Consider the following 14,854-nt stretch of genomic DNA (forward strand, 5'->3'; position numbering starts at 1 on the left):
ACATAGTATCTCATAACAGTCACTAGTTGTTATCAGTTGTTCTGAAACTCCCAGACATCAAACACAAACAGCTTTCTTATTTGACGCTTCACGAGTAATTAAAACATTCTTCCCCAGCCATTCACAGACACATCTATAGCAGTGTTAAGTTAATCTCGAAGAAGACAGGAAAAAAAAGGCCGTAACTGTTAGAAATAGAAGTCCGGAATAACAAAAGCAAACAGGTTCATAAATTTAAGGAGTGTTTTCTGAAGACGTGATAAATTGACTAGAATGAGGGGGAGACTGGGACACACTGCATCTGTGGTTCAAGAACTAAATTGCCAGTACAGGGCCCAGAGGCAGACAGGATTCAAACAGAATTGTTCTTTATGGACACGAATTTATGGACACGAATTGGAATTGTTAAAACATTCCTCACAATCCCTTATCTTCTTTTTAATATCCCCAATTCGTGTCTCTTCTGTTATTAATAATTGGATTTCATCAGTTTGCTCTTGGAGGGTCCAATCCTTAAGCATCATAATTGACATATTCCCTTCCTTTTTTAATGAAGTTATTACCAATGTACTATTTATCACCCGGTGTATTAATAATGTAAGACAAGGTATCATACAAGGTATAAACAATAACATCATTACACCACATAACAATAAAAATAACACTCTTTTAACCCATGGTCCACCAGGCAGCCATGAAAATAAATTCTATTCCATATCCTTCCAGGTTTGTGTTTGCTCGCTCACCTCCCCCCTCTCCTTCTCTGGGATGGGAGAAAGAAATGGGAAAGTGAAGTGAGATAACAAGAAAATAATAATAATAATAACAATAATAATGATGATAATATTACTACTAGTAATAATGTATACGAAACAAGTGATGCACAATGCAATTGCTCACCACCTGCTGTCCGATGCCCAACCTAACCCCGAGCAGTTCGGCCCTCCTCCCAGCCTGCCCGCTGGCAGGACAGTGAGAAGCTGAATTTGGCTTGGTCCTTGGCTTGGTGTAAGCACTGCTCTGTAACAATTAAAAACAATTAAAACATCAGCATATTATTAACATTCTCATCCTAAACCAGAACATAACATTCTATCAGCTACTAGGAAGAAACACACTTTTTATCAATCTTTAAACAGCAATTACTAAAGCTAAATTTTCCACAGACTTCTCCTTCTTGTGCTAGTAAATAATCCAAAGCTAGGCAATTTTGATACAAAGCAGTTCTTATCATTTATAACTATTTCTATTACAGCTAATAACCTAATTATTCTATTAAGTATATATACTGGGGTCCTATAGTCCCACGATCTGTCTTCTGCCCACGTATCTGGATCATAATAGGCAAACACCTTCAGGGTTGATTCAGGCTTGTGTTACCGTTCGGCCTGTCAGGGTGATCCAGCTCCTGGAAAACGAATCACAATTTTATATAGGTTAAAAAAAAGGGTTTTATGTTATTTTCTCAGGACAACCTGACCTTAGTGGGGGAGAAGTCCAGTCGAGGCCCTCTCACTCGGCAGTCAATACCCATAGGGGTTGCTTCCCTCGGTAGACCATACACACCGCAGTGGAGGGTCCTGCCCTGGTCTTGCCTTCTCCCTTTCCTCCCTTCAGGCTTGTCCCCTTTATTTGGCATCCTTAATTCATGCAGAGCCTCGTTGCCAGAATATTAGTTCTTCCTTAGCATGAGTTTCAGTTTCCCAGGAGTGGACTCAACCCTCCAAGTTTCAGTAGTTACTGGTCCTTTTATTCTGGATGCATGGGTCCCTTTCTGCGGTTCTCACAGCTGTTTCAGTAGTCAGTAAAACAAGGTACAGTCCCTCACACCCATGCCCTTGAGCCAAAAGCAAAAAGTCAATAGCAGCTTGATCCTGTAAGAGCGCATGTCGCAGACTATTTTGATCTGGTAACATCTCCTCAAGTATCTCTGTCATGGCATAGGCTTGCTTCTTGGCCCAGCATACCAATTTTTCTAAGTTGTTACGTGCAGCCGCAGATGCCACTCCAAGCACTAAAATTGCCAATGCTGCTCTAGCTGCAACCCCACACAATTCAACATTATCATTGCTATCCGGTGCAAGCAATGCCCATTTATGTCTGGTGATCTCACGCAACTGTAACAAGCTAGGAGCAAATACAATGAGTTTATCTAAGTAACATGGACATCTGATAGCATTTGCAGCGATACCTTGCCAGGCCCTATCCCCACAAATCAGAAAAACATCAGGAGGTAAGGCCAAAGCTGTACAATTGTTCCAAACACTGTAGTTGTTACCCCTTGTCTCCATGTTATGAACCCCTAAACCCTGCTTAGCAGTGTCATTATAATCATGGATGTTATTTGATGTTATTTGCATTTCTGTACCCGTATGGCCCTTTCCAGGTTCCTGTAGCAGGATTCACCTGATAGCCACGGCTACGTTCACATTTGTAGCCACCTTTCAGGTTGATACAGATTTGACTACAGATACCAGGGTTTTGACATTCATCAATTCCACAGTTTCTCTTTTCTACAAAGTCAAACCCAGCTGGACAGTCACATTCATTTTTGTTGCATTCCTTCAGGGGCTCATCACCCCAGTCCTTGCAGTCTCTCTGCTGGTTACACACTTTATTGGTATCTATGCATTCTCCACTTCTGCACTTGAATTTGCCAGGTCCAGAGCACTGAATAACATTGTAACAGTTTGCTTCATCAGTGCCATCCAGACAGTCTCTCACACCACTGCACTGCCTTCTTCCGTGGACACAGTTCCCATCTTCACATCTGAACTGGTCTGGCCTGCAGGTCTGAGAAGGGCAGTTAATTTCATCACTTCCATCCTTGCAATCAGGATCTCTGTTACAGTCTTTTTCACCATCACATTTCCAGGACACCAGGATACACTGGGTTGACTGAGGACCACAGCTGATTTCATTTACCTGGCATGTTCTCATATGACACAGATCAGCACTCTCATCAGACCCATCTTCACAGTCCGGATCCCCATCACACTGCCATCTGTTTGGCACATACTGACCACTGTTGCACACAAAGTCAGATTCAGCACATGTCTTCTTCACACAAGCACTCTCATCACTGCCATCTGAGCAGTCTTCATCATTTTACTCTAGCACCGTTGGCAGCAGTGCACAGTCAGGCGAAGGCGAGCAGCAGGCAGAGCGCCCTGCACCGTCACCTGTGTCACTTATACTACTCCTATTACCCATGCTGTTAGTGTCAGTGGCATCCTCCTTGTACCGTTTCTGTCTTTGTCTCCCCCCTTTTCTTTTTGTCACTGGCCATTCAACACAAATGGATGAGACACATGATTACTAGTTAGGAAAGAGAGTGTAACGTCTGCTATACGGCTGCAGGCAGTGCCAGCTGCAACCTTAGGTTTGTGAAAGAGCCTGCCGGTGGTCATTCGGCAGTGTGATCTGCGTCTCTGCACTCCTGCCCTGCAATAGAGCTAAGTCATCATTAGTAATAGTTATAACACCGATCTGGGGACTAATAGTCTTTTTTTACATTGCAAGATAAACCTTTTATAAAAAGAATGCTAGAGTGAAGCAGCACAGCCGCTGCTGCCGCTGCCTCCATGGTTATGTCAGACAGGCTGCAGGGTCCTGATGTCCGCCCCTCTGCTCTGTGCCGACTGGCCTCACGGTGAGGGTCAGCTACCGGTGTCCACTGACGCCTCTGGTCTCCCGTAGCAACTCGATCTCGGATGTTCCGCAATTACTTCAATTTCCCCGCGTTTTGCAGATTCTGTCAGGTCTATTCTGTGTCTCTCAGAGCCGTCCGTGGCTCTGCAGCATCTCTCAGGGCTCTCTCCGTCCAGCGGTAGCCCCTCCGTAGTGTCTCGGGCCTCCCAGCGCCGCTCCGGTCTCTCGGCCTGTTCAGGTCTCAGCGAGTCTGGGTCTCAGTGAGTCCAGGTCTCGGCCTGTGCGGGCCTCATATGTTGCAGGAAGCATGTCATATCATGCTCCTGCCTTTTTCTTGTCACAGTCAAAACATTTAAGAGCAAAAATAGGATACACAAGATACACAAGATACACCGGGCCCATATATTAGGCACCACCACTCAAAACTTGGATAAAACAGCACTTCTTTTCAGTCTGTCAAGCACTTCGTTCGTCTCTGCCCACTCCCTTGCAGAGAGTACGGAACCAGGGATCGGAACTCTGCACTCGCTTTGCAGCAACGCTGCGTCTCACTCACACAGCACACTCGCACACGGAGGCCTCCAGCACATCTCATTCATACCACAGGAATATAATTTAGAATGATAACCAACCAAACAAGTATTGTCTCTGACTGTGTTCTTCGTGAAGTGACTTGTAACACTTTGTTTCAAACCCTTACATTTACACAAATACTTTCAACACAAAATACATACATAAAAACACATACAAGTATTAACACTCCAGTTAGTATCCCTCCAGCAGCTGAAAACATACCGTTTGTCTGCAGTTTCAGGAGATCTTTGCTCCTGCGGTGAGCAGCTGAGAGTGGAGTCCCCTCCGAGCAAAACGCTCAGGGTGCACCTAGGGGCGTCCACGCTGCAGCCGATCCCGCAGCCGAGCAGAGTGTCTCCTGCCTGGCTCACCAAAATGACTCTCAGAAAGCTGACTCCACGATCAGTAGGATTGTAAAGTAGGTATGTTTACTCAGTTCCGTGCAGCACGGGGCGGGTAGTCCCCCCCACAGTTGTGCAGGCCTAACATGACAAATTGCTTTAGTAAAGAGTTACATATACATAAACATTCCTATACATATGCATAACCTGTCCCTTTGTGAACACTCCTCCTTATTTCAGACACCTTGGTTAAACTCTGAACCATGAGGTTTTTAATCTGGTTCTCGGGGCCCGAGAGGCTCCTGTTATCTGGTGGTATAAGTGCAGCACAGGCACAAATGTAGCACATATTCATTCTTAATCAATTGCTCTCTAATTTCTAATTCCAATGTTTCAGCTTGCTCTTTTCCGGATCCACGGGTATTCTACTATTAATGTTCAAAGCCTGACAGACCCCGTCCTCCGTGGATCAAAATACAGGGGGTCTTAAGGGTTCTTTTGGTCATTCTATCATAAAATACTGGATCATTTTTAATTTACTCTTTAAAATTTTCTGGGGCCCCTATTGTTCCAATTTCTAATCATTATTCATAATGGACTTTTTGGTCATATATCTGGTAATTTGCTCCCTTTCTGGTCCTTGGTCTTCGATTTTATCTGACCCATCCGGGAATTTTACTAGTGGCAATTCCCACAGCCCTTGGTTGCCCAGTGAGAGTGTCTTGCAGGGGGTTTAGGACCTATCACCCACCCACGTATCCCTCTTCTCACCAGTCCAGCCCCCCCGACAGGAGATTAGAACCAGTGAGAAAACAAAAAGACCTCCACGCTGACTTTAGAAGTCTCAGTTACGCTCTCACACACAAAAAATGGCAACCGTACCCTTACCCAACCGGACGGTATCTTACGAATCAGTCGTCTTCGTCCAGACTCCAATCGGACGGTATCCACCAGCGTCTCTGCTGTCTTCGTCTGGGATCAAACCAGACGGTATCCAAACGACTGTCGTCTTCATCCGGTTCGATTCCGGGCACCGGAATCCAACCAAACGGTATCCAAACGACTCTGTCGTCTTCATCCGGATCTTCGCGCGCAGAATTACGGGCAAAAAACAGCCGGCAACAAGGGAGCTCAAAAAAAAATCAAATTCTTTGCTTACCTTTATTCAGGTTCAGGATGGCATTAGTCCCGATCTGACTCAAACAGGAGCCACCAAATGGTGGGGCGCCTCTCCTAGATTAAATCAGAATTCAGGAACTATAGCCATCCCGGACGAGCCCCCAAATTGTTATAAATGGCTCAGGATTCAAATTAGGATTAAATAAAAAATAGGATTTATTAAAAGAATATAAAGGAATAGAGGTAAGCAAACAGCGCTGGGTGCACCGGGAGTCTCTGCTCCACCAGGACGCACACCAGTTACATCAAGCAGATGATTTTTATGCACCTAGACTAATACATATTCATTACTACTTCTAAAAAAGTAGATTATTATAATTAGCTTCCGGGGTCCAGTTCCTCCTACTGGAGCATGCGCATCAGTCTCCTCTGGGGGTCTCTAGGGGTCTTTCATGCTGAAGGCTCGTAGTCTTCCTCTCACCCTTTGTACTTACTCGGCACTATTCCAAGTTTATGGAACACTCTCTGTACACTCTCCACAGGTCTTGTCTCCCAACCGTCCTTCAGCTTCTTTTTTCTTCCTCTTAATCTCTTGGCCCCCCCTGGCCAGATACCAAGGATCCACATAGTATCTCATAACAGTCACTAGTTGTTATCAGTTGTTCTGAAACTCCCAGACATCAAACACAAACAGCTTTCTTATTTGACGCTTCACGAGTAATTAAAACATTCTTCCCCAGCCATTCACAGACACATCTATAGCAGTGTTAAGTTAATCTCGAAGAAGACAGGAAAAAAAAGGCCGTAACTGTTAGAAATAGAAGTCCGGAATAACAAAAGCAAACAGGTTCATAAATTTAAGGAGTGTTTTCTGAAGACGTGATAAATTGACTAGAATGAGGGGGAGACTGGGACACACTGCATCTGTGGTTCAAGAACTAAATTGCCAGTACAGGGCCCAGAGGCAGACAGGATTCAAACAGAATTGTTCTTTATGGACACGAATTTATGGACACGAATTGGAATTGTTAAAACATTCCTCACACAGAGCATCTGTCTCACCTCTGTTGGCTACTCCATTCCTAAGACAGAAGTGGCACTTAAGGCAAAATGGAAGAGGACACAAACATGTCTAGGAGCACCTTGCACAATGTGCCCAGCATCTCTGTACAACCACAGAAGTGATCTTCCTGATGTTAAGTTTTAGTTCCAGAATGGCTCCTACTGATCCAGGCTAACTTCTCCCAGGCCCTCATGCATGCTTCACTTTCCCCCAGGGATCTTGGGGGCACTGGCTGCCTCTGTGATGAAAACTGAAAGTAGCCGTGGAGGATGACTTTAGGCAAAAGCTGAGATCTCTGACATGACAACCAGAGGTGCTGCTCTGCAGAGTGAGGGGGCTGTAGTGCCCGGGGCATAGGGGTACTCTGCAGAGCCATGATGGGCAGGGCCGTGGGGTGTCTCTCAGGGCACAAAGGGCAGGCGAGTGCTGCACCAGACCTGGTCCAGGATCCTACAAGGTGGGTCTTCACTGTTACTTTGCAGTCTTACAGGCCTTCACCTGCTGGCTCTTCACTGCCTCCCGTGACATTGCAGAGACCTGCTTAGAACAAGGACACCTCAGATTTACTTTTGCCTCTAAAAAACATTCCTAAAATTTCTTCCTTGCATGGTCACACATTTTACAAGGTCCTAATCACTACCCACTGAGCATATTGTCCCTGCAGATCCCTGACATCTCCTGGAAGCTCCAGATTCCTCTCCAGGCCTGCATTCGCCATCAGTCCCACTGCAGGAGGTGCAGTCCCATCGAGATCAATCCAGTTGTCTATTTAGGGAATTGCCACCATAAAGAGAGCACTTGGTGCAGCCCTTGATCCCTCACAGAACACCCTGGGACTTTTTAAGATTAAGCTCTACAAAGATGCACAGAAGACAGAAGAGCAGGGAGCAACCCCTTGGCTGTGTTCCTGGCAGAAGCTTTGGAAGAGGCGTCTGGGCTTGTGGGTTTGCCCTGAGCAAGACCCTCTTGTTACTGTGGTGCTAGCAGGGAGGCAGCTGTGACCCAGGGCTGCACAGTGCTTGCTGCTGCCTGCAGCCACAGGGATGCCACTGCAGAGACAACAGGACTGTAACCAAGGTACACGAGATCTGATGGCTTATCCAAATAAAAGAGAAAAGGAGAAAAAAGTGGAGAAAAAAAGAGAGCAGCAGTGAAAAGGCCACGTTCTGCTGCTGGCCATGGCCCTGGCTCCAGGGAAGCAGCAGCCCTGACCCGACCTCCATCTGACACCAGGGCTCCTGGTCCTGAGCCCCTCCTGCATGCTGGGGCTCCTCCCCCAGCTCCAGAGGGGATGGGAAGAGAAGGAAGCTGATAACAATGTAGTTCTGATTTATTTTTTTTTTATTGTGTTTATCTACATGGTAAGCCTGCTTCTTTAAGTAAGTAGAAGATTAAGTCATTTTAAATGAAAGAAAAATATAATAGCAGGTTAAGGATAACGTTGTTTGAACCAAAACAAATAATTTGAAGAAAACATTTATAGGGAAATATAATAACAAAATTTCTTCCTCACAGTTCATGAAATATTCAGGGGACTCACAGTCATTATTGCTTCCAAAAAAGCAGGTTCCCAAAGACTTTCTTTAACGCATTCTTGAGCTCCTGGTTCCTCATGCTGTAGATGAGGGGGTTCAGTGCTGGAGGTACCACCGAGTACAGAAGTGCGTCCACCAGGTCCAGGGATGGCGAGGAAATGGAGGGGGGCTTCAGGTAGGCAAATATGGCAGTGCTGAGAAACAGGGAGACAACAGCCAGGTGAGGGAGGCACGTGGAAAAGGCTTTGTGCTGGCCCTGCTCAGAGGGAATGCTCAGCACTGCCCTGAAGATCTGAACATACGAAAAAACAATGTAAACAAAGCAACTGAATGCTAAAGAAAGACTAAACAAAAGTGTCCCGACTTCCCTGAGGTAGGCATCTGAGCAGGAGAGCTTGAGGATCTGGAGGATCTCACAGAAGAACTGGTCCACAGCATTGCCATGGAAGAGGGGCAGGGAAAATGTGTTGGCCGTGTGCAGGACAGCATTGAGAAAGCCACTGCCCCAGGCAGCTGCTGCCATCTGGGCACAAGCTCTGCTGCCCAGGAGGCTCCCGTAGTGCAGGGGCTTGCAGATGGCCACGTAGCGGTCATAGGCCATGACGGTGAGAAGGGAAAACTCTGCATCAAAAAAAAAGACTAAAAAAAGTACTTGGGCAGCACATCCTTGATAGGAGATGGCCCTGGTGTCCCAGAGGGCATTGGCCATGGCTTTGGGCAGAGTGGTGGAGATGCAGCCCAGGTCGAGGAGGGCGAGGTTGAGCAGGAAGAAGTACATGGGGGTGTGGAGGCGGTGGTCACAGGGTACGGCGCTGAGGATGAGGCCGTTGCCCAGCAGGGCAGCCAGGTAGATGCCCAGGAAGAGCGCGAAGTGCAGGAGCTGCAGCTCGCGTGTGTCTGCGAATGCCAGCAGGAGGAACTCGCTCACTGAGCTGATGTTGGGCATTTGCTGTCTTTAGACCCAGTTGTCTGTTGAAGAAAGAAGACAGAACAAAGTTAGAAGAGGCTTCTCTGAGGAAAACTTACTGCAAGAATTAGAGCACCCACCAGCCTGAGACTCTCTCTTTGCAGGAGAACCTTTCCACAGCTCTCTTGCTTGAGCTTGCAGAGGAGTCCATGCTGCTGTTCATCAGGGGGAAGCAGGGATATGGGGGAAACTCTCGTTCTGTCCACTGATCAGGTCATTGGAATTTACAGTGCTGTTTCAAACAATTCATCTCAATGCAGAACAGAGCTTCAGATGCCACTGCTGAACACTGCTGTTCTCAGATGCCCTGTGCCACCCCTCTGTGACCTGCAGGACCACCCCACTCAAGTGTTTCCCTGAGAAGAAACAGCAGACAGCTGAGAGCAGAGAAGCCCCATTCCAAGTGCAGCTGGACAGAAACCTCACCTTGTCTGTGCGTTGTGAGCAAGTTCTCAGCTCTTCCCTCCTAGCAAGAGGTGTAGAGGTCATTGCACTTAGTGCACCTCATTGCAGCTTCCCACAGACAGCCATCCAGCAGCACGGACATGGCCTTTGCACGGAGGTGTCTTCTCCTTGGGGCACCTGGGTAACACAAGGGTGCCACGAGAGAGCTGCATCCTGCTGGAGAGCAGCCTGTAGCCCAGGAGGATGCCCAACAGAAAGCTGGATATCGGAAAGCTGGAGTGTCCCATATCCCAGCTGCACCCCTGCAGGGTCTGGAGGAGGTTTGGCCACTCTGCTCATGGCCGCCCAGGGGCACCTGCCTTAGGGCACTCCAAGGGGCTTCTGCCAGACTTCCTCACCTCGAAGGGAACCCAGCAGGACTCTCAAAGCCTACTGCATTGCCCACTGCCCTCCCAGAAACAAGTCCCAGCAGGAGACCCTTCCAGGAGCTGACGCTGCATGGCCCTGCAGCCAGACCCTTACCTTGTCAAGGGCTGTGCAGGTTTCTCCTGCAGGCAGCTCTCAGCATCCTCCCACTGCTAACTGCTTTCAGCCCCTCTCTCCTTTTCTTCTCTCTGTGTCTCTGCCTCTGTGTCTCTTTCCTGCTGCGCTGTGCACAGGAGCTGCTCCTGGGCACAGCTGTCTCTCTGCACCAGGGCCCTCTTGCCACGAGCTCTCTCTGTCCCATGAGCCTGGCCCAGCTCAGCAGCACAGCACCAGCCCAAGGCACTGCAATCACCCCTCTGGGGGCTTGGCTGATGAGCCCACGAACCTCAGGCACTCAGAGACAATTGAAGACATCTCTCCAGAAGTGCAAGTCAGAGGCAAGTTTCCTGCAGTGTCCCCCTGAGGGCCAGCACTGACACAGCCTCCCTTGGAGATCGTTAGAGCAGAACCCTGGAGGCAGTGAGGACAAGGAGACAAAGGCAATGTGAAGGTGACACTGAAGTGTACATAAAGTGGCTTTGTTTCACTAAGTACCAGAGTACAGACAATAATGAATGATTTAAAATTTGAAAATACAGAAAAGGAAGATAAAATAGTAATTAACATTAACAACAACAATAACAATAGCAATAACAATATGTACAAGGCAAGTGATGCACCATGCAATTGCTGAGAAGCCCCTCACCGATGCTCAACCTGTCCCTGAGCTTTGGTCCCACTGACCCTGACCAGCCTGCATTGGGATCTCTTGTGCATGTCCCTTGACCTTAATTTCTTTTAGTGCAAAATCAGCTTTCAGAGGAAGTTGGAGTATTTTCTTCCCTTTCTCAAATACTCACTCTGCTGTGTCACCCCACCCAGTGATGCCATCGATGTAGTGCAGGTCCTCAGGAGCTTCCTCCTCTTCCAGGGCAGTCTGAATCATGCTGCTGGCATGCCAGCACTCAGCATTGCGGGACTTCATTCAGGCCACGATAGGCCTCTGTTAGTGCACTCGGTTGGTGCTATACTGACTCAGGTGCATGGCTGTGGTAGGGATTGGCACCAGCTGTCCTTCAGCCCTCATCAACCCCCCAAACAGAAGGGTCCTGTGAGAGACCAAGGCAAGGCAGACTACAGTATAATGTCCTCTGTCTCCAAGGCAGCTATGCCTAAAGCCCACCGATACCCTTTTGGGTCCCTGAGATACCTATCCTCTCCTGAAGCAGTCTCTTCCAAGGATGCACAGAGTCTCCGGGCCAGTGCCAATGGGGTGCTTTTGCCACTCCTTCCCACTTAGAAAACACTTCAGCCTCCAGTACAGTTCAGTGTTGGGATCCCCTTGTCACTGCCGACATACAAATGGGTTCGACCCTCTGTAGCTTGATGGCATTAGGGTATGCTGTGCAGTGGTGCCCACTAGCTCCTGATACTTCTGTGGGTCTGATGTGCAAGGTAATCAAATCCACACAGTCCAATAAACCCGACTGTCCCCTTCCTCCCCCTGGCTGGAGGCACAGCCCCTCTAGTCCTGCTCATAGTATTCAGTACTGTGTCTGCAGGACAGCCCGCTGGAAATTGGAGCAGCAGTTCTCTAAGAACCCTTTTTAGTGATTGTTTTTCCTTGCCACTCACACACCCGTGCCTCTAGGCTGGAGGTAGGTTTTCCATCCCACTTTCTCATGTCCTCTCCATGGTCACACAGGTAAAACAACAGGGTGGCACACAGTGTGTGCCCACCATATCTCCTTTCCTGCCCTCTAATTCCAGGGAGGGCCCCGTTTCTCCCAGCACCAGAGCAGCATAGGGATAGGGATTGCATGATTACTGATGCTCTTATGACTTCTTTCTCTTCGTCCTCCTACTCACATGATGGCCCAGCTTTTCTGAAGCCTGCCTCATTTTCTGACTAACTGACTTTCACATCCACTGTTTTTTCTTGCATATAGGAGCAACTGATACAGACAGAGCTTGGTTTTCTGGCTCAGACACAGGGCCCAGAACAAGAGCTTGAGTTGCTGCAGGGAATTTTGCAGATGCTGTAGTGGCTGCAGGGTCTGTCAGAGGGGTTGGAGTGACTGCAGAGCTTTTCACAAAGGTTGGAGTGGCATTGATTGTGGCTCTGTAAGCACAGGCCAAGACCCAGCACACTGCAGTGGTATGTGTCTCTTTGGAAATGCCAGGGTGATAACACCTCCTTTTCAAGCATTTAACCATTTTTTTTTTAGGATTCTGCATTTGCTGGGGGTGAAGTTCCAAAGCACTGGAGGTGCCGACTGCTGCAGGTGCCTGCCCAGATCCTCCCACACTCCCTGCCACTCCAAACTCTCCTTCCACCAGACAGATATCTGAATGGTATTCTTAAGTAGTCCTGAAACACATTCAGGAGACATAACAATAGGAGCATGCTGGTTTGACCATTCCAAGGATATTCAAAACTTTGAAGAGCCAGTGTAAATAGCCTGGAGGAGAAGGGTGAGGTCAAAGAGAAAGGGAGAGCGAACAAGTGGGGAAAAGTGTCCTCCCCTTGTCTCCCCATGGCTTGGTTTCCTGAGGAGAAAAGGTCCAGAGTGTAGTTCTTAATAGTTTCTGAGAGATGGCTCCCAAGGTATGTTGGCAATGGCAAAACTGAGTACAAGTACCAGATTAGTCTCATGACCAGGATTTTTATCATATCATAAGCCAGTGTTACACAACACATCAAAAGAATAAACTTGACGCAGCCATCAGAAAAGATAAACAGCATGACAGGGGAGACATACAGTAAGTAATGTGCTATGCAACACGATTCTGAAATCGAGCACAACAGATCTGAGCTTAGAAAGGAAGGAAGGAAGGAAGGAAGGAAGGAAGGAAGGAAGGAAGGAAGGAAGGAAGGAAGGAAGGAAGGAAGGAAGGAAGGAAGGAAGGAAGGAAGGAAGGAGAGAAAGAAAGAGAGAAAGAGAGAAAGAGAGAAAGAGAGAGAGAGAGAGAGAAAGAAAGAAGGAAGGAAGGAAGGAAGGAAGGAAGGAAGGAAGGAAGGAAGGAAGGAAGGAAAGAAAGAAAGAAAAAGAAAGAAAAAGAAAGAAAAAGAAAGAAAGATCAGCATTATGATCAGCAACTATTAAAATTAACTAATGCTTATAATAGCTTTCTTTTAATATGCTGTGGTCAGACCTGTCATTTGCTCAAAATTTGTGCTCCATGTTGGGCACCAAAAGCGTGTGGTTTGACCCGGCAGGCAGCTCAGCACCACACAGCCATTCCCTCACACACACACCCTGCTACACCCTGAGCAGATGCAGGAGAGAATGAGGAGGGGAAAAAAAAAGATAAGATAAATAAATAAATAAATAAATCTTGGATTGAGATAAAGATAGTTTAATAGGACAGAAAGGGAAGAGAAATAATAAAAAAAATGATGACGATCATGATGGTGATTGCCTGTCCCACAGTAGTGGTACCCCCTACCCTGGCCAGCCACCCCATATTGATTGTTCAGCACGACGTCATGTGGTCTGGAATATCCCTTTGGCTTCTTGGGGTCAGCTGTCCTGCTTCTGTCCCCACCAGCTTCTCAGGCACCCCCAGCCCTCCACTGCTGGGCAACAACTAAGCCATCAGTGTGTAATCAGCATTCTTCTCATGCTGAACCCAAAAACCAGCATCATAAAAGCCCTAGGAGGAAATTTTCCCTAGGAGGAAAATTACCTCGATCCTAGCCAACTCCAGGGCACCCATAGTCTAAGGGCATGATATCCCTCTGTGTATATCAAAAGAGCAAAGGTGGTTTTGATTAATTGGAAAGTACTGGAGCTGAGCATGATGCAGATGGTATGGAATATGGGCTGGATATTGTCCTCGTTTTGGCTGGGACAGCCTTAGTTTTCTTCCTTTTAGCTGGTACGATGCAGTGTTTTGTATATAGGATTCAGTTCCGGACAAAATAACAGCATCCATGAGAAGGAAGAACAGAAAAAGTGGAATCTGGCAGCCTCCAATCCCCTACCCTTCAGTGATTCTGTGCTGTATCTCCATTCAACTAGTTCCTCCTGTATTATTCAAACTGAAGAGCCCAGTTCTGCACCAGAGGAAGAGAAACCCCACACATCAGGGCAGCCTGGGACACTGCTGAGTGAGCAGTGCCCAGGAGGAGGAGGGCCTGGGAACCACGAGGGATGTCATACGAGCAGTGGTGCCTGCTCACCAGGAACCAGGCCAGCTTCCTACAAAGCTGTCTTATGAGATATTTGTGTCCATGGCTATGGCTATTGTCTTTGCCACTAAAGCCTTTGAGGAGAAAGCTAATCACTAAAGGAACAGAGCCTAATTAACTCCTCGCCCACCCATGAAGCAGGCAGGGGTCATACCATTGTCCTGCACTTTGCAATGCACATCCCCATCTTCCAGTGTCCCAGGAAGAGCCCTAAGCAAGGTGTGAAGGGAAAGGATCTCCCTTCCTTGAGTATGGAGTCAAGGCCTGACCCTTGTGCTTGGTGACACACATCCAGTTTGTCCACACATCAGTGTCACCTTCACATTGCCTTTGTCTCCGTGTCCTCCAGGGTTCTGCTCTAACGAGCTCCAAGGGAGGCTGTGTCAGTGCTGGCCCTCAGGGGGACACTGCAGGAATCTTGCCTCTGACTTGCACTTCTGGAGAGATGTCTTCAGTTGTCTCTGAGTGCCTGAGTTTCGTGGGCTCATGAGTGTTATAAATGAAGTCTCAAATCAATCTGAATTTTGTAATATTTATAAA

The 14,854-nt window shown here is 47.5% G+C and overlaps 2 protein-coding genes across 2 annotated transcripts in view; both read right to left on the bottom strand.

Annotated features, from left to right (window-relative positions):
• LOC137846905 (uncharacterized) overlaps positions 1-14,854 on the bottom strand; it is a 426,139-nt gene that overhangs the window by 46,452 nt on the left and 364,833 nt on the right. The window lies entirely within an intron of this gene.
• LOC137847402 (olfactory receptor 14C36-like) lies at positions 8,293-9,228 on the bottom strand. Its single transcript, XM_068665679.1, has one exon. It carries the CDS (start codon positions 9,226-9,228, stop codon positions 8,293-8,295), a length of 936 nt encoding a protein of 311 aa, XP_068521780.1.

This window comes from Anas acuta, chromosome W (genome assembly GCF_963932015.1).
Source record: "Anas acuta chromosome W, bAnaAcu1.1, whole genome shotgun sequence".
Taxonomy (NCBI): Eukaryota; Metazoa; Chordata; class Aves; order Anseriformes; family Anatidae; genus Anas; species Anas acuta.